The following is a 25,597-nucleotide window of genomic DNA, read 5'->3' on the forward strand; positions in this document are numbered from 1 at the left end:
CAGCAGAGGTGACTCTGGGTCTTCCTTTCCTCTGGCGTCCCCATGAGAGCCAGTTTCATCATAACCTTTGATGGTTTTTGCGACTGCACTTGAGGAACCTTTCAAAGTTCTTAATTTTTCACATTGACTTAAAGTAATGATGGACTGACATTTCTCTTTGCTTATTTTAGCTGTTCTTGCCATAATATGGACTTGGCCTTTTACCAAATATGGATATCTTCTGTATTCCACCCCTACCTTGTCACAACACAACTGATTGGCACAAACGCATTTAAGGAAAGAAATTCCACAAATTAACAAGACACATCTGTTAATTGAAATGCATTGCATGTGACTACCTCATGAAGCTGGTTGAGAGAATGCCTTTGACAGCTTTGCACTCTTGGCAAAGGGTGGCTACAAATCAAATATATTTTGATTTGTTTGACACTTTTTTTGGTACATGATTCCATGTGTTACTACATGATTCCATGTGTTATTTCATAGTTTTGATGTCTTCACTATTATTCTACAATGTAGAAAATAGTAAACAAAGAAAAACCCTGGAATAACTAGGTGTGTCCAAGCTTTTGACTGGTACTGTATGTTCTATCATTTATTTCCCTGAGCCTCCTTTTGCCATTGAAATGCTCAGACTGATCGTGTGGGTGTGTAGATAAAAAAAAAAAAAGTTTATCAGTTCTTACACAAAAAGGACATTATAATCATTTCAGAGTGTACTTTCAACATTATAGTGTAGAATACTAAAAATACAAAAAAACCTGGAAAAATCACATTAACTACACTGCCCATTTAAAAGGCTCAATAAGGCACTAAATCATCCTCTATGCTGACATTATGCAAACCTGCCATTGACTTGACAATTGTGCAGTGCAGCAGGGTGATTGGCACTGGGACTTTGGGATTCATTGAGATATTACATTTACTGGATTTAGTTTGGCTAATCTCTAAAGAAACTACCACTGGCAAAAAATCATTCCGCTGCTCATAATAACTTATTTGTCTGTGAGAAACAAATATTAATGTATCAGACTGATACATTATTGGAATGTCATTTGGAGACATCTCTCCATTCTTTTCTGAATACAATACCTAATATCATGCCAACTCTCTAGAGCCTTAATTTTTTTGAAAAAGAGGCAAACATCCAACACTTGGCTTTGCTTTGTCACAACGATATCATCCATTCTTGTTGGTTCTAGAATGGAAGAGATGAGCTTAGCCCTCATGACCTGGACAAGGTAACAGACCTGGCCATCTATGGACAACATAGATGTATTTCTATGAGGAAAGCTGTCAATCAGGAGACGTCTGTAGAACCTTAAGTACAACTTATCTTTGTACTGTTGACCTAGATGTGTACATGTGCCACTGTGGACAAATAGTTGACAAGTCATCAGCTGGTTGTTTGTGGTGTGAGCCACACAGATATCCTGACTGGCAGTGGAATGAGGGGACAGTCAAAGACTTAGGGGAGACAGGACAAATTCCTGTTGATCTTCCTTGTCCTAGTCATCCCGTGTCCCTCTCTCTTCCAATCACTACTGAGGATCTACAGATGGGCATGGTGGTGGGCGGGTAGGAGGTGGTGGCAGGGAGCCTCGTCCTGGTGGAGGGGGTAGAGCGCCGGTTGGGGATGCAGGTGGTGGAGGGGAGGGGGGGCACATAGGAGGAGGGGATATATACAGAGTGGTTGGAGGAAGGGCTCGAGTTGGAGGAGGAGTGTAAGGTGGAGGTGTAATAGTAAAAAAGCAGGGGGTGTTGAGGGCAGTGTGGAGGTGGAGGATGGTGAAGGGGATGCTGGGGGGCTGTTGGGGGAGGGGGAGCATGCCTTGGGGAGGCGGTGGACTAGATCCTCTTGGAGGTGTGTAGATGGGGGCTGAGTGATGGTTGTAGTGGGGGTAGCGAGGAGGAGGATTGAACTTGACCCGGGTGAAGTTCATGCATCGGCCCTGAAACGTAAGACAGAGACAAGGTGAGAAAAACGCAATGTACTACTTCTGAATCCACTGGTCTGTTGTAGAGGTGGTGTGCTTCATAGTAAAAGGCATTAAAAAGGTATGCATTATCCAGTCTCCATACATATCTAAAGCCCTGTTTATACCTGCCGCTAACATGAGCCCTTCATCCTGATCTTGCCCGTTTATACTTATAAGATCTGATCAAAATCAGTTCCCAATGTGTCTTTTAACTACACCTGTCAAAAATTGTGGGCACATCAGAATGAGGACACGATCAGGGCAAATGACGCATGTTAGAACCAGGTATAAAAGTGGCTTGAGAGACAGAGCTCAGGATTAAAATTAGGAAAGTCAGTCACATTGATGTTCCACAGACACCAGTGACAAGACACATCACAGGAGGTTGGTAACACCTTAAATTGGGAAGGACGGGCTCGTGATAATGGCTGGAGCGGAATCAGTAGAATGGTATCAAATACGTCAAGCACGTTTGCTGCCATTCCATTCGCGCCGTTCCAGCCATTATTATGAGCTGTCCTCCCCCTCAGCAGCCTCCACTGACACACTTATTTTATTGCTTTGTCAGGTGAGCTGGTCAGTTGAATTTGCTGTTAAATAAAATAAATCTGGAGGCATAACAACGTGGAATGGACTGATCGCTACACTAGATGTTCCTACATTATGGCAACCAACTTTTTAAGGGCATGTACATTGTCCGTCGTCTACACTTCTGTTTCATATCGCTGGGTTGGGGAGACAAACACACATTCTCTGATTTCCCCTCATGATTCATGTCTGCATAGTGTCAGTGCTAAATCCAAAGAAATATCCTTGCTGCAAAAAAAAATCCTCAAAAGAAGATATTTGTGATGCCATCCCATGTTAAACAATGTCAAAGTCCTAATCCTTAAAAGGACAAAGATCAGAGAGTACCTAGGATTTAAGATTCATGTATTTATATTCTAAACAATAGCCAGTGGTTTGGAACATTAGGAAACGTCAACATAAAAGTGTCTTAATAGGACGTTGGGTCACCACAAGCCAGAACAGCTTCAATGCACCTTGGGATAGATTCTACACCTTTCTGGAACGCTATTAGGATGTCTACTGCTGCCTACCAGAATTTTGGTATCTTATAAGGATTGTATGTAATTATCACAAGACATCTAGTGTTTAGTTTATTCATTCAAACATTTTAAAAAACAGGCACATACAAAACTTAAAGCCATAAATGCATATAAGTAAAATCATTGAGGATAAAGTCTGGGACTTATTTCCATTGTGGTCTTCTTGAGACAAGATGGCTAGGCAAGATGCAACATTGTTGAACACAGTATGACAGCGAGATGATTATAAAACAAAAACAAAGCAGAAGAACATATCTTATCATTGCAATTACATCGTATGGTACATTCTAAATGGGCACAGAAGGCATCAAACAGTTTTTAAACTTTATTTTTAAAGCTGCCCACACTGGACAGTTTTTATGGGCAGAGGCAATTCCTCTCCGAGGCTCCTGTATACAAGAAAAGACCTTTCCCAGCATTACTCCTGAACCTGTATAAGCACACATTTGCAACACCTGATCAGGTGCTGTGAGTGTGCATCCCTAATATGGAGAAAGTAAATCAGTTAGACATCTGGGCGCAGAACCATAAATACTCCTGTAAACCAAACCCAGTCCATAGACTCACTTTCAGTACTACCCTGATCAGCTTGTTCTGGGCAATCTGAAGCTTCCCCTTCAGAAGCTTAGATAAGCCCCCAAACCAGGAAGTACTAGCGTAGTCAAAATGGCATTGAATGAGGGCAGTGGCTAACATTCATGGAGTCCTTGTCAAACCACGAGGACTTTTTAGCCAAAAACGCAGTCCTGGCCGCCTTAACCTTCCCTAGCACTTTAGTGGCCATTTTCACACCTCCCAGGCTTACATCAAGGATGCGTCCCAGGTAGCTAACAGAGATTTTAGTAGCCAGCACCTCACCCCCTAACTCCACTCTGATTTCAGAGGACCTACACAATTTAGGTCTGGACCCAAAAATAACTGCGTCAGTTTTACTTAAGTGCAGCGTATCATCTCTAAGCCATTTGCTAATGTTAGTAAGCTCGGTGCTAAGTATGCTCTCCAACATATTTGTACTTTTATGAGACAACATAAATGTATAGTCATCCGCATAAAGGAAAAGACGGCAAGAACAAGCATCGTTCATATCGTTTATAACAGTAGAGGCCCAAGCACGCTCCCTTACGGAATGCCAAAACTCATTGGTTTTGTCAGAGACAGTGAACCATTAACCTCTTCCACTTGCTCCCTACCTGACAAATAGGACTTTACCTAGCCTATAGGGATACTGCTTAACCCTAGTGCCTCTAGTTTGGAGATTAGGAGACAGTGCTTAACTGTATCAAAGGCCTTCTGTTGGTCAAGCAGTACCATTCCACACAGATTTCCCTCATCAATCTCTTTCCTGATGAAGGCTGTCAAGTAAATGTGAATAAGTGGAGTATGTTTCTCTGAACCCTGACTGAAAATCATACATTAGACTTGGTTGACATATTCATAAATTTGCTTATGTACAAATCTCTCCAGGATCTTTGATGGTATACCGAGGATAGATACAGGCCTATAATTCCCAGGGTCAGACCTTATACAGAGGTATAACTTTAGCTTGTTTCGTCCCTGGGAAAGATGCCTTGTTCAACAGAAAGATTAACAATATAGGTAATAATCTCAGCAGAATCTCTAAGAAACCTCACAGGAATATTATCCAGGCCTGTGGTTTTTGAGCATTTAAGCTTCGCTAGTGTACTGGCTATTTTAGCTGTTGCTACCTTTACAAAAGAGAACGTTTGGCTCTGCATAATACTTATTGACTTGATTGTTTCCATACAAACCAGAACTGGTGGGCAGCTTGCTTACCAGCTTACTGGCAACAGAAGTTCAAATAAATAAAATAAAATATTTCCCCCTGATGTTCAGTTCAATACTGTTTAGTTTGTTTTTGGTAGAACTACTACACCATAGTTCCTTAAAATGATTTCCAAAGCTTTTTAGGGTAATTTTTGCTCTCAATGATTTTAAAAATCAGCAAAGTAACCCCACATAGCTTCATCCATCCTTCTCTGTGCTTCATTTGTGATGTTTATATAGGAGAAAAATCAGGCTGCTCTTGAGTCTAGAATGTCATGATTAAATCAAGGGCTCGCTCTGCTTTACCCTGACCAGTCTTAGGGGAGCCATCACATTCACCACATCAAGGAATATACATTTCGCTTCCCAGGCACTGTCTACCCCTACACTATCCAGCACAGGTGACCAGTCAAGTTTACCCACTTGCTCCCTAAACATTTCAACACTGTTGTCTAACAGTTTAGTGACACCTAAATATATCTTTAAAAACTCTTGTGCAAAATGTAATAAAAATATATATTACTATTACTCTGAAAAATGTTGGATTTATCAGACATCAATATTAAGTCAATCATAATTTGCACTGTTTCACATACCCTGGTGGGATCTTTTATCATTTGGGTCAGAGCAAATGATATACAGAAGTGCATAAATATAGTCATCTGGTTGGGCTATCCAGGTTGGGCTATCCCTTTTGCAGACATCAGTATTGAAATCACCTAACAAAATGATTTCCTTCACCAGGGAATCACTACAGTTTGACAATTTAGAGACCTTAATAGAATGCATTCTGATTGGCAGGCCGTAACACACCCAACAAAAATCGGCTTGTTATTGGGAAACCAGACATCCAGCCAGACACTGTCCACATCATCGATTAAATCCAAACTGACTTTATAAGCAATATTCGAGCTTACAAAGGCAAATAAACCCCCACCGTTCTGATTTCGATCCTTCCTGACAGAGTAATTGCCCATCTCAATTTCTGAGTCACGAACAGATGAATCCCACCGTCTCTGTAAAACATAAGTCACCCACCTCTGATTTGCGAACCAACAGGCATATCTCATCAATTTTCGGTAGTAGGATTCTGACGTTTAAATGTAAACCTCGCTGAATTCCCGATCCACTTGTAACCGCCTCTGCTGCTATGGAGCACCCCTCCCCAGGTGCACGCATTGCCAGCTCACCTACCGCTGCTCTGTCGTCCTCACCACCACGTCCCCCGCCTCTGGTGGCCTGTGCGCTGCTGTGGAGCCCCCCTCCTCTGGTGCGCTCTCCATCCTAGGTGAGTCCTCTGGTCCCACTCCACCTTCAATGCTCACACACCCCCGCGGTACAGCACACCGACAGCGAAGGTAAGTTTCATTGACCCCATGCCCAAAACTAGGACGGCTGCATTTTAGATTAATCAACTGCACGCATTCCAAACATACCAAAGCTTTGCAGTTGGTCTTAACCCAACGTTTGCAGGAGGTGCATAGGCCGTTTAATGGTGTTTGCGATAAACTGAGGTGGAGGGCATTGATGGATATCACTCAATAGGAGAAGGCATAGAGTTATTATAAGATCTCCACAATTAATTTGTGATTTCTTACTGGCCTTGGATGATCGTTTTGGTTTGTGCCATGGTCTATTGAAAGTTTGGTATATAACGTTCCTTCCAAATCCGAAGTGCTGGATGCCATCAAAAGTGTTGGCAGGACTGAGAAGTTGCTGAGAATTTACCATTCTTTCATCTAGATGCAGATGCAATTATTTCCAGTGATGTTTAAAACAAACAAATTAAAAGTGCTGCCACCATACTACATTTGCCGATTGCCATCTTGCACACACTTTTAGTGGCCCTTGAGTACAGCAGATTATCACAGGTGTCTATAATTATCCCTGGCCGTCTGTGCGGCCTTATCACATGGAAGATTAAATAAGATGATTTTAAAATAATAGGTATGACAAAGACGTAAAACGTTATTCTAAATATAAACCAGCAACTTAGTGAATACCATTGGTGTTTGATATGAGGGTTTAAGCATGAAATATACTTTAGAAATGCACAATGTCAATATGCGTCACACTGGTGGCGTTTGTGGAAAATGTCAATAGTTGAAAGAGTAATATTGACACCGATATAAAAATGAATACTATATGGATACATTTTTTTTTTTAAGATTGGTAATTAACAAGAAATCAATGGCAAAATTACTGAAGATTCTGGTAAGTTTGATAAATGACCAGTAGCTTTGCAACCCTAATGTCACCACATCAAAGTTTTCCTTGTCTCTAATTGAAATCACTACAGCCCCAACACAGGGGCAGTGGAGGAAGCATGGGCTCAGCTCTCTCCCGACTAGCACTGTCAGGGCACTGGAAAATTGGATAAAGGGCATCGGACTGAGTAGGTCATGTCCAGAGGCAGTATTGATTGTGTCCTGACCTGTTTCTGTCCCTCACAGATGCATTGATTTGAGGGGAACTAAAAACAAATGCCTTGACTTGAGGTCTTAAATTGCAACCAGAGTAGCCTTGTTCACTGAGAGTCAACAAGAAAACTAGAGCTCTCCGCCTAGCTTCCTGTGTACTAATTAACAGCTTTCTGAAGGTTGAACTCCTACTGTTAATTATGAAAGGCTTAGTGGTGATTAAAGCCAGCAGTCATCTATAGTGTGATAGGCAATAGTGTAATTTTTATTTTGTAGCTTTTTTTCCTCATGTGCCATCCTTTGCTGAAGGCAATGTCATGAGTCATGACAACGTTCCACATTTTCTGATGTCTCTGTGTCATTTCCACTGTCTCTCGTCACCATCTTACGGTGGAGAGTGCAGGCCAATGGAGCTGCAGTAAACAGTTCTACCTAAGAAAACTGCATTGGTCTTTGTTTGCAGTCAGTGTACAAAACCTTTCATGTGCCCCCTGCATGCCCCAGTGCTTACCCTCACCCTGCTGGGTACCTTACACTCTTAGAAAAAAGGGTTCCAAAAGGGTTCTGCGGCTGTCCCCATAGGAGAACTCTTTTTTGTTCCATGTAGAAACCCAAAAGGGTTCTACATGGAACAAAAAAGGGGTAATTTTTGGTTCTAGATAGCACCTTTTTTTCTAAGAGTGTACTGTAATATCCTCACACTCATCAACAAGTCACACAATAACCCACATGGCGTTATATACATGGAAGAAAACTAATAAATCAGCCACATTGCACAATATTGCCAAAATCTTCGGAAAATGCAAATATCTTTGCAGAAATCATTGTTTGTGCCCATTGTTTGTGCCGGATGACATGATTGAAGAACTTTGCTGACAATGCACTTCAGTTCCATCCACCGGGAATAGCTAAACATTAATTCAGGTTTAAGTGAAGGAGGAAGTAGAGTCTACAGAATCAATATTCCTCTCTGTTCTCCCTCCCAGCCCCCAGCCCAGTCACACTGGACCACAGCTCTTATCACAAGCCTGTAACTCTCCAAGGACAGGCTCTGAACAGTAGAGGTCAGCCAGTCTGGGAGGAGGAGTTGTCAAGAGGGGTTATATTTAATTTACCTTATGTTAAAAACATCTGAGGTCGATGTCCGTGGCCACGCTAAAAATTGTTGACATCAACACCTTTTATTAAATAAAACCCTGTGTGTTTACACTAGAGACTTCCTGTTTTTGCATGGGCTGCATCGCATCAAGGCCCAGGATTCCGGTCTGGAAGCACGCTTACGAATTACCAGAGGATAGTTAACTAACCTACGGCCCAGCAAGACATTTCCCATAGACGGCCCCATAGAGAAGCCAAATTAGAAAATTCCTAATAAGAGACTTTAGTCATCAGCTGGCGAGGGGGAGGTGGCGGTTGGTTTGTTTAGCTGTCCACATGCTTGGCACACTCCCTGAGCTGGCTGAGTTCCCGGAGAATGTTCGCGTGAGCCAGCTGTCTGTCCACATGCGTAGTAATCCCAGTAAAACCGGATCTAGAAAGATGGCAGCAAATTCAAAATGGCGTATGTGAGTGTGAGTAGTGTACGTTGAAAACAACGGTTGGTCATCTTGGACGCTCTGTCCATTTCTTTAATAGCTCAATGGTCGCAATCCACTGAATCAGAATTGTTTGAGCTAGTAACTATTTGGATCTCACTATCGAAACCTGAGACTCAGAGGCTCCACAAGAGTCGTCTGAAGGTAACCCGGTACTGGGTGGTAGAAATGAATACAAGTGAATATGGGGTAGAATGTGCCAAAACAAAAGGGGTTAAATATATGTAAAAGAAAATATCTATATATATACATATATATACATATATAACCTTAGCTTTCTCATATCGCTCAGATACAGGACAAACACTTAAAAACAAACATTCTTCCTTTTGATTTGTTTTTTTGACTGTTTTCCAATGTATGAATGTGTTATTCAATGCATTTCTATGGGTTAACAGCAGTAAGGCCAAATTCAATGTTTCATCAAATAATGTTTTTATACTTTGTTTATGCCTACAGGGGTTCTAAAATAAAATAGCAAAATGATCAATGGTATAACCATCTGAAAACAATTCCATATGTTAGCTTAGTAGATATCACCCTCTAAAGTGAGTTGAGCGGACGGGGGTGAATTCATTCAATTGGGATACATTATGTCTAGTTTCTGAAGTCAGTTTTCCCTTCAGTTCTCTCTTTCTATGTCTGCTTTATTGCTAACAGCTGTGCCTATTTTGGTTGCTACATTTTCTGTTGTTTCAAAATGTACTCCTGCCAACCCCGTATGCAAAGCCTGTTTCATGAGTCACCAAATAAAAACAGACTGGCTTTATGGAGGTGGTGGGAGTGATGGGGTTAATTATATTGCCTCCCGAGTGCTAGCTGTGCAACTAGAGATTCTGGGTTCGAGTCCAGGCTCTGTCGCAGCTGGCCGCGACCGGGAGGCCCATGGGGCGGCGCACAATTGGCCCAGCGTCGTCCGGGTTAGGGAGGGTTTGGCCGGCAGGGATATCCTTGTCTCACCATGCACTAGCGACTCCTGTGGCGGGCCGGGCGCAGTGCACGCTGACACGGTCACCAGGTGTACGGTGTTTCCTCCGACATATTGGCGCGGCTGGTTTCCGGGTTAGATGGGCATTGTGTCAAGAAGCAGTGCGGTTTCGGAGGACGCATGGCTCTCGACCTTTGCTTCTCCCGAGTCCGTACGGGAGTTGCAGCAATGAGACAAGACTAACTACTACCAATTGGATACCACGAAAAAAAGGGGTGAAAATAAAAAAATTAAAAATGGTCAATTTTCTAACCAATATACCTAAATTACAAGTAAAAATGCAAGAAAGGCATTTCACTATACTTGTGCACGTGACATTAAAAACCTAATTCCCTTTTTGCTTGGATTTCATAGTTCCCTATTTAAATATAACATACATACTCTACCAGTCAAAAGTTTTAGAACACCTACTCATTCAAGGGTTTTTCTTTACTTTTACTATTTTCTACATTGTACAATAATAGAAGACATCAAAGGTTTGAGCCAATCAGTTGTGTTGTGAGAAGGCAGAGGTGGTATACAGAAGATAGCCCTATTTGGTAAAAGACCAAGTCCATATTATGGCAAGAACAGCTCAAATAAGCAAAGAGAAACAAAAGTCTATCATTACTTTAAGACATAAAGGTCAGTCAATCTGGAACATTTCAAGAAATTTGAACGTTTCTTCAAGAGCAGTTGCAAAAATCATCAAGCGCTATGATGAAACTGTCTCTCATGAGGACCGCCACAGGAAAGGAAGACCCAGAGTTACCTCTGCTGCAGAGGATAAGTTAGAGCTATCAGCCTCAGAAATTGCAGACCAAGTAAATGCTTCACAGAGTTCAAGTAACAGACAGATCTCAACATCAACTGTTCAGAGGAGACTGCGCCAATCCGGCCTTCATGGTCAAATTGCTGCAAAGAAATCACTACTAAAAAGGACACCAATAACAAGAAGAGACTTGATTGGGCCAAGAATCACGAGCAAGGGACATTAGACCGGTGGAAATCTGTCCTTTGGTCTGATGAGTCCAAATTTTAGATTTTTTGTCCCAACCGCTGTCTCTTTGTGAGATGTAGAGTAGGTGAACGGATGATCTCCGCATGTGTGGTTCCCACCATGGAGCATGGAGGTGGTGGTGTGATGGTGCTTTGCAGGTGACACTGTCTGTGATTTATTTAGACTTCAAGGCACACTTAAGCAGCATGGCTACCAAAGCATTCTGCAGCGATATATTGTCCCATCTGATTTGCGCTTAGTGGGACTATTATTTGTTATTCAACAGGACAATGACCCAACACACCTCCAGGCTGTGTAAGGGCTATTTGAGCAAGAAGGAGAGTGATGGAGTGCTGCATCAGATGACCTGGCCACACAATCACCTGACCTCAAACCAATTGAGATGGTTTGGGATGAGTTGGACCGCAGAGAAGGAAAAGCAGCCAACAAGTGCTCAGCATATGTTTCTCATGAAGCTGGTTGAGAGAATGCAAAGAGTGTGCAAAGCTGTCATCAAGGCAAAGGGTAGCTACTTTGAAGAATCTAAAATGGCTACTTTCCATATGTCTTATTTCCTAGTTTTGATGTCTTCACTATTATTCTACAATATAGAAAATAGTTTTAAAAAATAAAGAAAAACCCTTGAATGAGTAGGTGTCCAAACCTTTGACTGGTACTGTCTATATACAGCTCCAGAATAAATTGAGACCACTGCAAAAATATCAGTTTCCCTGGTTTTACTATTTATAGGTATGTGTTTGGGTAAAATTAACATTGTTTTATTCTATAAACTACTGACAACATTTCTCCCAAATTCCTAATAAATATAGTCATTTAGAGCATTTATTTGCAGAAAATGACAACTGGTCAAAATAAATTATATGCAGTATTGTCAGACCTCGAATAATGCAAAGACATTTTTAAACAGCACAATACTAATGTTTTAATTTAGGAAGAGTTCAGAAATAAATATTTGGTGGAATAACCCTGATTTTCAATCACAGCTTTCATGGGTCTTGGCATGCTCTCCACCAGTCTTTCACATCGATGTTGGGTGACTTTATGCTTCTCCTGGCGCAAAAGAAATTCAAGCAGCTCGGCTTTGTTTGATGGCTTATGACCATCCATCTTCCTCTTGATCACATTCCAGAGGTTTTCAAAGGGGTTCAGGTCTGGAGATTGGGCTGGTTCAGGGTCTTGATCTGACAGGGTCTTGATCTGGTGTAGACCTGGAGAGGCCTACAAGCCACAATGTCTTGCACCCACTGTGATGATCTGGGGGAGTCGCCTCTTGGTGCTTTGCGGGTACTATTTATTGAAGCTGACAGTTGAGGACTCGTGAGGCGAGTCCTCAACTAGACACTCTAATGTACTTGTCCTCTTGCTCAGTTGTGCACCGGGGCCTCCCACTCCTCCTTCTATTCTGGTTAGCGCCAGTTTGCACTGTTCTGTGAAGGGACTAGTACACAGCGTTGTACAAGATCTTCAGTTTCTTGGCAATTTCTCACATGGAATAGCCTTCATTTCTCAGAACAAGAATAGACTGATGAGTTTCAGAAGAAAGGTCTTTGTTTCTGGCCATTTTGAGCCTGTAATCGAATCTGCACCAGATACTCAACTAGTCTAAAGAAGGACAGTTTTAATTCTTCTTTAATCAGCACAAGTTTCCAGCTGTGCTAACATAATTGCAAAAGGGTTTTCTAATGCTCAACTTGGATTAGCTAACACAACGTGTCATTGGAACTCAGGAGTGATGGTTGTTGATAGTGGGCCTCTGTACGCCTATGTAAATATTCCATTATACAAATCTGACATTTCCTGCCATAGTCATTTACAACATTAACAATGTCTACACTGTATTTCTGATCAATTTGATGTTTTTTTAATGGACAAAAAAATAAGTTTTTCTTTCAAAAAGAAGGACATTTCTAAGTGACCCCAAACTTTTGAATGGTAGTGTATATAATTATTTGATTTTGTTTAATTTCATTGTCATTTAGCAGACACTCTTATCCAGAGCGACTTACATTAGTGCATTCATCTGTAGATAGCTAGGTGAGACAACAAAATATCACAATTGTAGCAAGTACCTTTCCCCCAACAAAGTTGTTCAGCAAAGTCAGTGCTAGTAGGAAAAGACAAGCACTCAATGCACTTGGGGTAGGTAAAACCTTCTTGTTAAATAGTTGAACTTCAGAACCTTTCGGTCTGAGAGATTTAAACAGGTTAATAAACATCATGTGGTGATATAATAGTATAGCTAAAGTACTGTATGTTTTAGAGACTCCTGTACATAACAATTGTGTTACTGCACATGTCAATTGGTTACAGGTTTCTGGATCAGGAAAAGTGCAAAGAGAAGTCATTTTCCTGCCATGGAAACCATGATGTATTTCAGAGTGCACCGGGTTCAATCTGAAGCAGTCAGAGTTGGCTTGTATAAGTGGGCCTGATTATTGTCCTCACATGAGCCTTGCTCGGTCTACATGTATCCAGCTTGTTGGCTCTTACCTTGTCTCCTGGGTGTGGCCTCAACACAGACACGCGGTCATAGCCTTTCGACAGCAACACCCACAGAGCGTCCAATTTGCCCTGCAATCACAGATCAGTACACAATACCAATAAGACCTTTTAAGATGCTTTTTGTTTTTTTGTGGGTTTGTGTATTGTGACTAAGTCACAAGACAGCATGTATATTTACACTCCATAGTCATACTTTCGAACTCAAACCACAACTCCACAATTTTGTCATTGAATGCCTATCTGTCACCAACAAGAGGATTCACTTTGTAGATCGTAATCCGATTTAATGATAAAACATCTGACTCAGTTTATTTCAATTTTCCTCCTCAAAGCCAGAGCCTGAACAAATGATATTTGATCATTCTGAATTCTGCATAGACCCAGCCACTGCTAAGAGGTTGGAAAATAATCTGTTTTTCTTCACAAAACTGCTAGCTCTGCAGCCCTTGTCTCTTGGAGGTCAGTCAAGTGTGTATCTGGTTTATATTAGCTATCCCCTGCTGAGTGTCAGGATGTATAGAACAATGCCTTTAACTAGCTCCTGGACCTGTGTGTAGGGGCACCATGCCAGTGGTCAGCTAAGGACTGGGACACCAACACTCAAATATTCCACATGAAATTCCTACATAGTCAACTCCAGCTTCAACCCATCCCATCAGTCTATACACAAGATATACAAAACATTAAGAACACCTTCCTAATATTGACTTGCACCCCCCCTCCCCTCTGGACACCTTCTAATCTTTGGGGCATGGACTCTACAAGGTGTCAAAAGCGTTCCACAGGGATGCTGGCCCATGTTGACTCCAATGCTTCCCACAGTTGTGTCAAGTTGGCTGGATGTTCTTTGGGTGGTGGACCATTCTTGATACACATGGGAAACTGTTGAGCGTGAAAAACCCAGCAGCGTTGCTGTTCTTGACACAAGCCTGTGTGCCTGGCACATACTACCATACTCTGTTCAAAGGCACTTAAATATTTTGTTTTGCACATTCACCCTCTGAATGGCACACATACTCAATCCATGTCTCAATTATCTCAAGGCTTAACAATCCTTTTTTAACCTGTCTCCTCCCCTTCACTAAATTGATGTAAGTGGATTTAACAAGTAACAACAATAAGGGATCATAGCTTTCACCTGTATTCACCTGGTCAGTCTATGCCATGTTCATAATGCTTTGTACACTCAGTGTATATAATATAGGAAGCCATGTTGTGTATGTGATTGAACTTGACAGCTTTGTGTGCAATGCGTTTCTTTTATATTGGCCATGTCAATACCTTGATTGGTGAGTACCACTTGTGAGGGCCTGGAGGCTTGCGCATGCCATTATTGAGAATGCGGGTGGGGGACTGTATGAACTCCTGCTCAGGCATTTTCACCCTGGCATTCTTTGCCTTCTCCAGTTTGGCTCCCTCCTCAGTAGAACCTTTCTCACCCCAACGCACCTGACAAATAATAACAAGCAGAGATTTTTAAACATGTCTAGCTTCATTTCAACCTGGCACATTCAATTTGTCACTGTCTACACCTGTTGTTTATGAAGCATAACAGTGAAATGCTTACCTAAGGGCCCTTTCCAACAACTCAGAGAGAAAAATTGAGGAAAAATAACACAAGGAACAAATACACAATCAGTAACGATAACTTGGCTATATACAGGGAGTACCAGTACCGAGTCGAGGTGCAGGAGTACGAGGTAATTGAGGTAAATATTTATAGATAATGAACAGTAGCAGCAGCGTATATGAGGAGTCGAAAAAGTTAGTGCAAAAAGGGTCAATGCAGATAGTCTGACCAGCTCTTTGGTTAACTATTTAGCAGTATTATGGCTTTGGGGTAGAAGCTGTTCAGGGTTTGTTGGTTCCAGACTTGGTGCATTGGTACTGCTTGCCATGCGATAGCAGAGCGAACAGTCTATGACTTGGGTGGCTGGAGTCTGACAATTTTTGGGTGCTTCCCCTGACAGCGCCTGGTATAGAGGTCCTGCGTACTGGTGCGTACTGGGCCGTACGCACCACCCTCTGTAGCGCCTTGCGTTCAGATGCAGAGCAGTTGCCATACCAGGCGGTGATCCAGCCAGCCAAGCTCTCTATGGTGCAGCTGTCGAACTTTATGAGGAGCTAAGGGGCCATGCCAAATCTTTTCAGCCTCCTGAGGGGGAAGAGGCATAATCGTGCCCTCTTCACAACTGTGTTGGTGTGTTTGGACCTTGGTGATGTGGACACCGAGGAACTTTAAGCTCTCAACCCGCACCACTACAGCCCCGTCGATGTGAATGGAGGCGCGCTCGGCCAACCACTTAGTGTGTGCTTGGTTGTTTGCCATTGCTGATCTGTCAAACTGAGTTCCTAGATCAAATAGCATGGAGAGAACAGCTGTAGATTGACAGGCGATTGAGGGCAAGTACAGTATTATGAAATCAGCTTGTCAGAGCTTAAATACAGCAGGGTTCCAGCAAAGCTCACCTCCATCCTTTTGATTCCACCCACACCTCTGCCCCCATAGTAGGAGGCATCGACCGTGGGCCACTTCTTCTTAGGCATCCCATCTTCTTCCTCATCCTGGGGGGGGGGAGATAGTGTAAAGATCCCACTCTTTGCACAATGTCCCAGACAGGGTTAATAAAAATTCAGGGTGTGAGATAATTAATCATTTCATACAACACTGGCACTGTCGGTTCTGAGGTACAGCCTATACACCAAGCACTCTGCCTCTCCATCTCTCATATACCCTACTCACAATCTAATATTTCAAGCCCTGGGTATGATTTCCTTTTTATGTCTAAATTAGTCTCCTTCTCCTCTCTCTCCCCCTCGCCTTCTCCCGTCCAGTCCATGGCATGCGTCAGATCAGAGGAAATGACCGAGCCCACAGCCCCCCTCATGTTTCAGCTCTTTAATAGACCCAGATTCGCACTAATCGAATCCATCAGGCCTATGATCAGAGCCTGCCAGAGAGGAGGCGGAAATAACAACAGGCTGACGCCATTGCCCTCACAGAGACATGGACAATGGGCAAAGAGCTTCACAGAAAACTGGAGGAGATACCTCCTGTATGATTTAATTGAATTAGAGGAGTGGGGGAGATGATTACTTCACACTTTTTGTGTACATTCCATGTGCTTGTTAATGAGGGGATTTATGACAATATCTTACACAAACTTCTAAAAAGACAGAAATCTATGATATACAAGTTGAGAAGAAAAGTACATTGGACTGTCACTACACACCTTTTTGGCTGCACCTCTCTATTCTTTCCTGACTTTACAACCAAAGTTGCATCCAAAAATGGAACAAAGGATTTATACTAAAAGGAAAATAATTTCAACATTATTAAATGAGTATGGGCTGTAAAAACTGTGTCATTAAAATGAGTCACATATGACCTGGATAGAATTCCGTTGCTAGTTGAGAATGTTTTGTAACTAGAGTCATTTGCGATGCTGTATTGTTGTGAAGAAAATATTATATAACAATTATTTGATTAATCAGATTAGTCAGTGAATTCCCAGTGGGATCTCAAGAAAGGGACTCCAAAACAGATGTCTCTTAAATAAGGCCTTAATTGAAAGCTTAAACTAAAAAAAGGAATCCCATATAGTGATCTAAAACAGACAATTATTCTCAGCTTTATTATCATCATACAGGGGAGGTATAGAAATGGATTATCAGTTTGTACAGTGACCAGAGATGGGTCTGTTCAAAGAAGCTCTCATGCCTTTTTATCAGAATGTGTTTGCTGAGAGTAAGGGCTGGTTTAGGACAAGATGAGCTGAGGGGAAAGACAGGGCTTCATAGTGGGAGGGTGTTGTCCTCATGACATGGGTGGAAGAAACATCTTGGTCATATGTCAGTCTATAAAACCCAGGGGAATATTAAAAGGTCAGTGAGTTGAGGTTATTGAAGAAAATGGACCATAAGAAATGGGTTCCTACACCTATTAAAAACTCCAAATGGATGTGCTACATGTCAGCCAGTCTACTATCCTTGTAGCCTAGTTTTTCTCTCTCGTGGATAGGGAATATACATCAAGGATAACTGTTGTTCAGTAAAAATCTCCAAAAAAAGAATGTGACTACTTTAACTATAAAACAAATGGCTGCAAGTGTATTTATGTTCTGCTTAATGGCCATTACATAATTTAACAGCCATATCATTGTGTAACAGTGAGTGAATGGAAACTTTTCTTCTGGAGAATAGAAGATATAAAATATATTAACCCCCCCCAAAAGTAATCAACATCAAGGGTTTACCTACCGAACTGTCTTCCACTACCGCTGGTGGGGCTCATGGATAATCTATGGTGAGAGAGAGGGGGGTTACACTCGTGACATGAATGTAAAAAACAAATGTACTTCAAAAACACATTAAAATATATGTCACAGTAATGTGTGCCAAAAACAGGGTTGCATGAAAACACATGGCTCAGGAATTGTTTTTCTCTCTCCTTTTTCCTACTATTTACAGGGGGGTGGGGGAATAGTAAAAGGCATGCGAGTCTATGCTCCACGCTCACTTGTTTTTCTGTTTTTAGCTATGAGGAAATTCAAGAAACCCTGTGTAAAATGTGTTCCAGAAAAAAGGACATCTTTTAACTACCAGCTCCTGCTGTTGGATTTTGGCAGAGCCCTGTGATGATGTAGAAGAATATTAAAATCATAGAGATGTTTAGTAAATATTGATCATCTGTATTTTCCTCATTCACTTTGCTCAATCTATAGGAAAATACATGCTTGGTGTGTCCATGGCTAACAAAATGTTGAGCAACTATAACTAAGAAATTAACCCGGTCAAGGCAATGAATATTCCTTACTTGAAATTAGACTTATTTCCCCCTGTGCTTCCCAATCCCAAAGGCTGGGATGCTCTCTGATTTCCCATGGTAACATAGCATCACTCTCCTAAACAGTGCTATAGGCAAGGGTTTCCACTGAAAATAACTGACAAGAACTAAAAAGAGAGAGAGAGAGAGAGAGTAACATATAAAAAAAATACAATTTTCTGCATCTTTCCAACTTTTCTGTTTCCAGGCTTGATGAGAAATTGGTTAAAAAAGTGGTTAAATTGTGATCCATTTTGTCAGGCCTGGCTGGGACGGTTTAGGTCTAAATACAAGAACAGCATAAAGAAGCTATATCGTCCTCGACCTTGGAGCTGAGAACCACTGTCCTGTGACCTCCAGTGGAACAAACTACTTCAGAGGGACTAAGTACTTCAGCACACCTTTACCACTGACCTCTGGTGGCCTCTGGGCATAATGGACTAATAAAATCAATTGGAGGCAAAAAAGGCCAAAGAGTCTTATCCTTCACTGACTCATAGAACCCCTCTCACCATGGAAATACTGTTTAGATTAGCAAGATGACTTGAGTGTGATTTATTCAGATAAAATAACTCCGTAAAATACATCTGTGATCATCTGTGAGCATTATGCCAGTGTATAAAGGACAGTTCTCTCAGAAAATGCTTCAAGCTACACATAGGTCTACCATATAGGGTCATTTGTATTTAATAAAATATAAGTTTAAAAAGGTTCACACTTGTAAGACACTGTCCATGAGTGTGAATGTGACATACAGTTCATGTGACTCACCACAGTGCAGCAAAGAGGCCAGAACCACCAGAGAATCATGAGGATTAAAAGCAGCATGAGGATGAGCAGGGCGATGGCCAGGATGGTTCCATCAGACTGGGACAAAGAGAGAGAGGGAGAGAGAGAGAGACACAGGTCAAACTCAGTCTCCACTGACCTGCATGTTCCACCACAGTGCAAAGGCTGAGACCCATCAGAAAGTTAAAGTGCCTGTAATCATGTAACTACAGGGGACTAACTGTCATAGTTTGGGGGTGCAACAACATGCACCACCCCACTATACTTACACAGCCCACTGTTGTAATGGTGACTGAACTGGAGATAAAACTGAGACCTTCATTCATGCTGACATAGAGGTTGGCTGCCCTGGAACACAACAGGGGTGTAAAGAGATAGCGTGTGGTTAGGATGTGACAGAAACATCAGCAGATAAACAGCAGATAAAGAGAAAAACTGATTTCTTTCAGTGATTATAGTACTTACATTCCCTCTTCCTGGAGAATGGGTGCAGGACAGAGGAGATATGTATCTTCCACTATTAATGGCTTCACACCTAGGAGTACAGGAGAACAAAGGGTCACAACATTGACTCATACACAAACATATTGGTTCTGCTCTAGTCATAGTGTAATTCAGACTGCACAGATCAGAACCCATTGACCTTTTGAGAAGTGGAGCAACTGTATACCTACCGTACCAGTCAAAGGTTTGGACACACCTACACATTCAAGGGTTTTTCTTTATTTTTACTATTTTCTACATTGTAGAATAATAGTGAAGACATCAAAACTATGAAATAACACATAAGGAATCGTGTAGTAACCCCCCCAAAAAGTGTTAAAATATTTTATATTTGACATTCTTCAAAGTAGCTACCCTTTGCCTTGATGACAACTTTGCACAATATTGGCATTCTCTCAACCAGCTTCATGAGGGAGCCACCTTGAATGCATTTCAATTAACAGGTGTGCCTTGTAAAAGTTGAGGAACTTATTTCCTTCTTAATGTGTTTGAGCCAAGTTTGACAAGGTAGAGGTGGCATACAGCAGATAGCCCTACTTGGTAAAATACCAAGTCCATATTATGGCAAGAACAGCACAAATAATCAAAGAGAAGCGACAGTCCATCATTACTTTAAGACGTGAAGGTTAGTCAATGTGGAAAATTTAAAGAACTTTGAAAGTTTCTTCAAGTGCAGTCGCAAAAACCATCAAGTGCTATGATGAAACTGGCTCGCATGAGGACTGCCACAGGAAAGGAAGACCCAGAGTTACCTCTGCTGCAGAGGATAAGTTCATTAAATGTTAACTGCACCTTAGATTGCATACCAAATAAATGCTTCACAGAGTTCAAGTAAGACACATCTCAACTGATCAGAGGAGACTGTGTGAATCCGGCCTTCATGGTTGAATTGCTGCAAAGAAACCACTACTAAAGGACACCAATAAGAAGAAAAGACTTGCTTTGGCCAAGAAACACGAGCAATGGACATTAGACCAGTGGAAATCTGTGTCCTTTGGTGTTAACCTCTGTCTGTGAGACGTAGAGTAGGTGAACGGATGATGTCCACATGTGCGGTTCCCACAGTGAAGCATAGAAGAGGAGGTGTGATGGTCCTTTTCTGGTGACACGGTCAGTGATTTAACCAGCACGGCTACCACAGCATTCTGCAGCGATATGCCATCCCATCTGGTTTGTGCTTAGCGGGACTATCATTTGTTTTTCAACAGGACAATGACCCAACACACACCTCTTGGGTGTGTAAGGGCTATTTGACCAAGAAGGAGAGTGATGGAGTGCTGCAGATGACCTGGCCTCGACAATCACCCGACCTCAACCCAATTGAGATGGTTTGGGATGAGTTGGACCGCAGAGTGAAATTAAAAAAAAGTGCTCAGCATATGCGGGAACTCCTTCAAGACTGTTGGAAAAGCATTCCTCATGAAGCTGGTTGAGAAAATGCCAAGATTGTGCAAAGCTGTCATCAATGCTGTCATTAAGGCAAAGGGTGGCTTCTTTGAAGAATCTCAAATACAAAAATATATTTAGATTTGTTTAACACTTTTTTGGTTACTACATGATTCCATGTGTTATTTCATAGTGTTGATGTCCTCACAATTATTCTACAATGTAGAAAATAGTACAAATAAAGAAAAACCCTGGAATGAGTAGGTGTGTCTAAACTTTTGACTGGTATTGTATATCATGAACTTAGAACTATATCATGTCCCAAATCTTTCTTCAACTGATGTCTGAAGTTCATTGACTAATGATCATGAAATGTCATCATCTAAATTGGATTATTGGTATTGGACTGTGACAGGACAATCTGATTAATGAGGACAACAGAACGGATGTCATACAGTATCTGACGGTAACTCAAGACCAATCTAACATAATACAGAGATGTTGGAGGACTGATTTCAATACCTCTAGTTTAGATATGTACACCCATTTGACCAGTGGTGGAAAAATTACACAATTGTTATACTTGAGTAAAAGTATAGATACCTTAATAGAAAGTTACTCAAGTAAAAGTGAAAGTCACCCAGTAAAATACTTGAATAAAAGTCCAAGTATTTGGTTCTATATTCTATAATATAATAAGTATCAAAAGCAAATGTAATTGATAAAATATACTTAGGTATCATTTAAAATTCCTAATAATACAGTAATCCAGACACCGCCTTTTTCTTGTTTTTAAAATGTATAGATAGCCAGGGGTACACACTAACACTCAGACATAATTTACAAACTATGCATGTGTGTTTATTGAGTGTGCCAGATCAGAGGCAGTAGGGATGACCATGTGTTATCTTGAGTGTGTGAATTGGACCATTTTCCTGTCCTGCTAAGCACTCAACATGTAATGAGTACTTTTGGGTGTCAGGGAAAATGTATGGAGTAAAAAAGTACATTATTTTCTTTAGGAATGTAGTGAAGTAAAAGTTGCCAAACTATAAATAAAGTACAGATACACTAAAAAACTACTTAAGTAGTACTTTAAAATAATTTTACACCACTGCATTTGACAGAGCAAAGAAAAAATATTATTTAAAAGCTTAATCTTCGTTTTTGAAGAGAACCTTGATTTTTCCTGTGTCCAACGTATGAAACTTTTGAAAACAGATCCAGTGAGCATCGTCGTTGCCCAAGCAGCCTGTTTATCCTGGCTCAGGTTGAACATACCCCGGCACTGAGGAAATGAACATGAGCACTCCACAGCAAACGGATGACAGCTCCTCTCCTCTAACACCCCGCAGGATGGAGGGGAGGAGTGGGGAGCAGGAGATCAATACTGCTGCCTGCCAAGCTAAGCTCAGAGCCAACACAAACTCAGCCAGATATCCCACTCAGAGTTCAACTGAGCAGTCACCCACCTTACACTCTGCATGGACTTAAACTATCAAATGGGACCGAGAGAGCTGAGAGCCTTTTTCAGGCAGATTGACTGGCTGGTTGGCGGACTGGCTAGCTGACTACAAAGGACTCTCTGGTCATTCTCTCAGGTGAAGGGTTATCGGGGCCCAAATCTCTGCAGTAGTCATGTTTCTACCATGCACTCTTACAAAATATCTAGAACCTAAAAGGGTTCTTCAGCTGTTCCCATATGAAAAATGTTTTTTGATTCCAGGTAGAACCCTAGGCATTCAGGCCAAAGAGTTCAATCTTGTTTCTCATTGTCCGAGAGTCCTTTAGGTGCCTTTTGGCAAACTTCAAGTGAACTGTCATGTGCCTTTTACTGAGGAGTGGCTTCCATCTGGCCACCCTACCATAAAGACCTGATTGCAGCACTCCACCAGAGATAGTTGTCCTTCTGGAAGGTTCTCCCATCTCCACAGAGGAACTATGGAGCTCTGTCAGAGTGACCATCAGGATCTTGGTCACCTCCCTGACCAAGGCCCTTCTCCCCCGATTGCACAGTTTGGCCTGGCGTCTTGGTGGTTCCAAACTTCTTCTGTTAAAGAATGATTGAGGCCACTGTGTTCTTAGGGACCTTCAATGCTGCAGAAATGTTTTGGTACCCTCCCCAGATCTGTGCCTCGACATAATCCTGTGTCGGAGCTCTACGGACTATTCCTTCGATCTCATGGCTTGGTTTTTGCTCTGACATGCACTGTCCACTGTGGGACATTATTTAGACAGGTGTGTGCCTTTCCAAATAATGTCCAATCAATTGAATTTACCACAGGTGGACTCCAATCACGTTGTAGAAATATTTCAAGGATGACCAATGGAAACAGGATGCACCTGAGCTCAATTTCAAGTACTTATGTAAATAAGGTATTTCTGTTTCTTATTTGTGCTCAATAAAATACAAATTAACAAATGTTTTCACTGTCATTATGGGGTATTGTGTGTAGATTGATGAGAAAAATAAATAATTTAATCCATTTTAGAATGAGGCTGTAACGTAACAAAATGTGGAAAAAGTAAAGGTGTCAATACTTTCCGAATGCACTGTAGAACCCTTTCCACAGAGGGTTCTATATGGAACCCAAAAGGGTTCTACCTGGAATCAAAAAGGGTTCTCCAATGGGGACAGCTGAAGAATGTTTTTGGAACTCTTTTTCTTTCCCCTAAGAGAGTGTAGGGATCTAGATACTGGCCAACAGCTTTGCTTCATCTTACACTTTATTAAACGGTTTACTCTGTGCACATGAGAAAAGGTCATGCTTTACTGCTGAGTGTAGATATGCTCACAGTTTAATCTTACTCAAAAAATTACAGTCTGTGCTGATCAGTAACTAGCCACTCAGTGAGATGATCTCAAAATGTTATTCAACTAATACTGGGACAATACAACAACTGGACATAGCTAATACCATAATGTGGCTGTGAAATAAATCTTGCTGTCATTCAACACAGATTTCTGGAGGACTATGCAATCTCAATAAAAATGACTTTTTCCTAATCCACCTCTTTTTATCACGTCACTAGGTGTGGATTCTTATTCTTCACATATCTCAATGCTGCTGCTCACTAGCCATCAGGGCAACATTGTCACCGAGAGGAAAGAATATCCATGACGTGTCTTCACTGCCAAAGCTCAGAGGGCCTATATTTGCTCCTGCTGGTTTCTGGAGACATCCATTCAGCTGCTGAACACATGTAGCTACACATTGCTCCTTTCCTACGAGGTCCCAAAACTTTTGTAGGTTATGGAGAGGCTATGATGGTGTTTGTGGTGGTTAGGGGTTCTGCAGATTACAGGAGCCCACCATGGGGCAAGGTGAATCAGTCATATGACACTCAACCACAGGAAACAATAATCCAATAGCGATTTATAGGTGGCCCCTGTTGTGTCTGAAATGACTAAACGGTTTAGGGCTAAACATGCTCTACTGGACAGTTGGTACACAGCTGTCTATCCTTTTTTCCTAAATCGTTTCCATGTCTTCCACTTGTTTGTGGGGAGTTGTGCGTTTAACTACATACAAACAATTAACATTCTGGGTCACCGTAAACCAGTCTCTTCATCACTCTACTTCAGAGTAGGAGAAATGTGTTAGCAGTCCCTAGGTCATTCATGCTAAGCAGCACCATACTGTAAAAGTTATTCAACCGTAATATTGAACGGCGCTGAAGACTGCACTTTGATCTGCTATCAAATTCCAAGGATGAAATCCTTCATTGCAATTCAGACCTTCTGAATGAAGGCCAATAACTTACTTTAGAACGGACATCAACTTGGTGCCTGTGTCTTTTCTCCAGACCCTGTTCTGACATAGAGGGTAAAACCTCTTCCAGCCTAGGCATCCTATTCTTCTCTTCCCTTCAGGCCCAGACTCCAGACTTGCTTATGCATCAGCGCTGGCTATTTTCTATTAGAGCATGGCCTCCGACAGCTACATGTTGGCATGCATCAGAGGGGGCTGGTCTCACACATCCATTAGGCCACATCTAATGATCACAGGGGAACTTGGATGTGCCTCTAGGACTTTCCCCCTCACTAACTTCTGTGTGGCACTGTTTTCCCTTGATCTTCTGGCTCTGGCACAGTCCCAGGCCATTAAAGCACAATGTACCCTTCAAAAGACACAAACCAGTAATACCAGGAACAAATGGCATGAGCACTTGTTTGGGCATAGAGAACCTCTGCTGACTGCACTCCTGAAGAGCACTTTTGGGAAGCACTGTGAGACATCAATTGGTAAACATTGACTTTTTACCGTGTCCTGATTGAGCAGTTTGCAGCTGCAGGAATGGCGTCTTTGTGTTTGTTATTACATGATTAGCAAATGACGTACGCATTATGAACAAGCCATTGAAACAGAAAAGAGCACCATTGTCTATTTACTTTCAGTTCGTATTCCACTTACTCTTGGTGAGTGTGTCGTTGATTCGGAAACTGCACAGGACCTTATGGACATTCCGAGCATGGAGGAAGCCGTTTCCTCTCACCACCACCTGGAACGTTTCTGGAGGGAGAAGAGAGGAGCACAGTGACTGAATTTGTCCCACCACATGTAATACTGTAGCTGTTCAGGCTAACATCTGAGTCTATCATCTCAGCATCTCACACTCTGGTTACATTCTGCCAACAAACTGCCCTGACCATAGTAGTTGTTGAAAATAAAGTATTTCTCTGGATGCCTGGATAATTGAGATCTTGCGGTCAA

At 41.8% G+C, this 25,597-nt stretch overlaps 1 protein-coding gene across 1 annotated transcript in view; it reads right to left on the bottom strand.

Moving 5' to 3' along the window:
- Positions 1-514: 514 nt before the first annotated feature.
- LOC112264083 (anthrax toxin receptor 1) overlaps positions 515-25,597 on the bottom strand; it is a 49,269-nt gene continuing 24,186 nt past the window's right edge. The window contains exons 10-18 of the mRNA XM_042331580.1: positions 25,298-25,396; positions 19,458-19,527; positions 19,262-19,340; positions 18,959-19,070; positions 17,639-17,667; positions 15,848-15,943; positions 14,660-14,827; positions 13,367-13,447; positions 515-1,952 (exon numbers count right to left, since the gene is read on the bottom strand). Of these exons, the coding sequence (XP_042187514.1) occupies positions 1,542-1,952; positions 13,367-13,447; positions 14,660-14,827; positions 15,848-15,943; positions 17,639-17,667; positions 18,959-19,070; positions 19,262-19,340; positions 19,458-19,527; positions 25,298-25,396 (1,145 nt within the window). The 3' untranslated portion in view covers positions 515-1,541. The remainder of the gene's footprint in view (positions 1,953-13,366; positions 13,448-14,659; positions 14,828-15,847; positions 15,944-17,638; positions 17,668-18,958; positions 19,071-19,261; positions 19,341-19,457; positions 19,528-25,297; positions 25,397-25,597) is intronic.

This window comes from Oncorhynchus tshawytscha, linkage group LG12, assembly GCF_018296145.1.
Source record: "Oncorhynchus tshawytscha isolate Ot180627B linkage group LG12, Otsh_v2.0, whole genome shotgun sequence".
Lineage (NCBI taxonomy): Eukaryota > Metazoa > Chordata > Actinopteri > Salmoniformes > Salmonidae > Oncorhynchus > Oncorhynchus tshawytscha.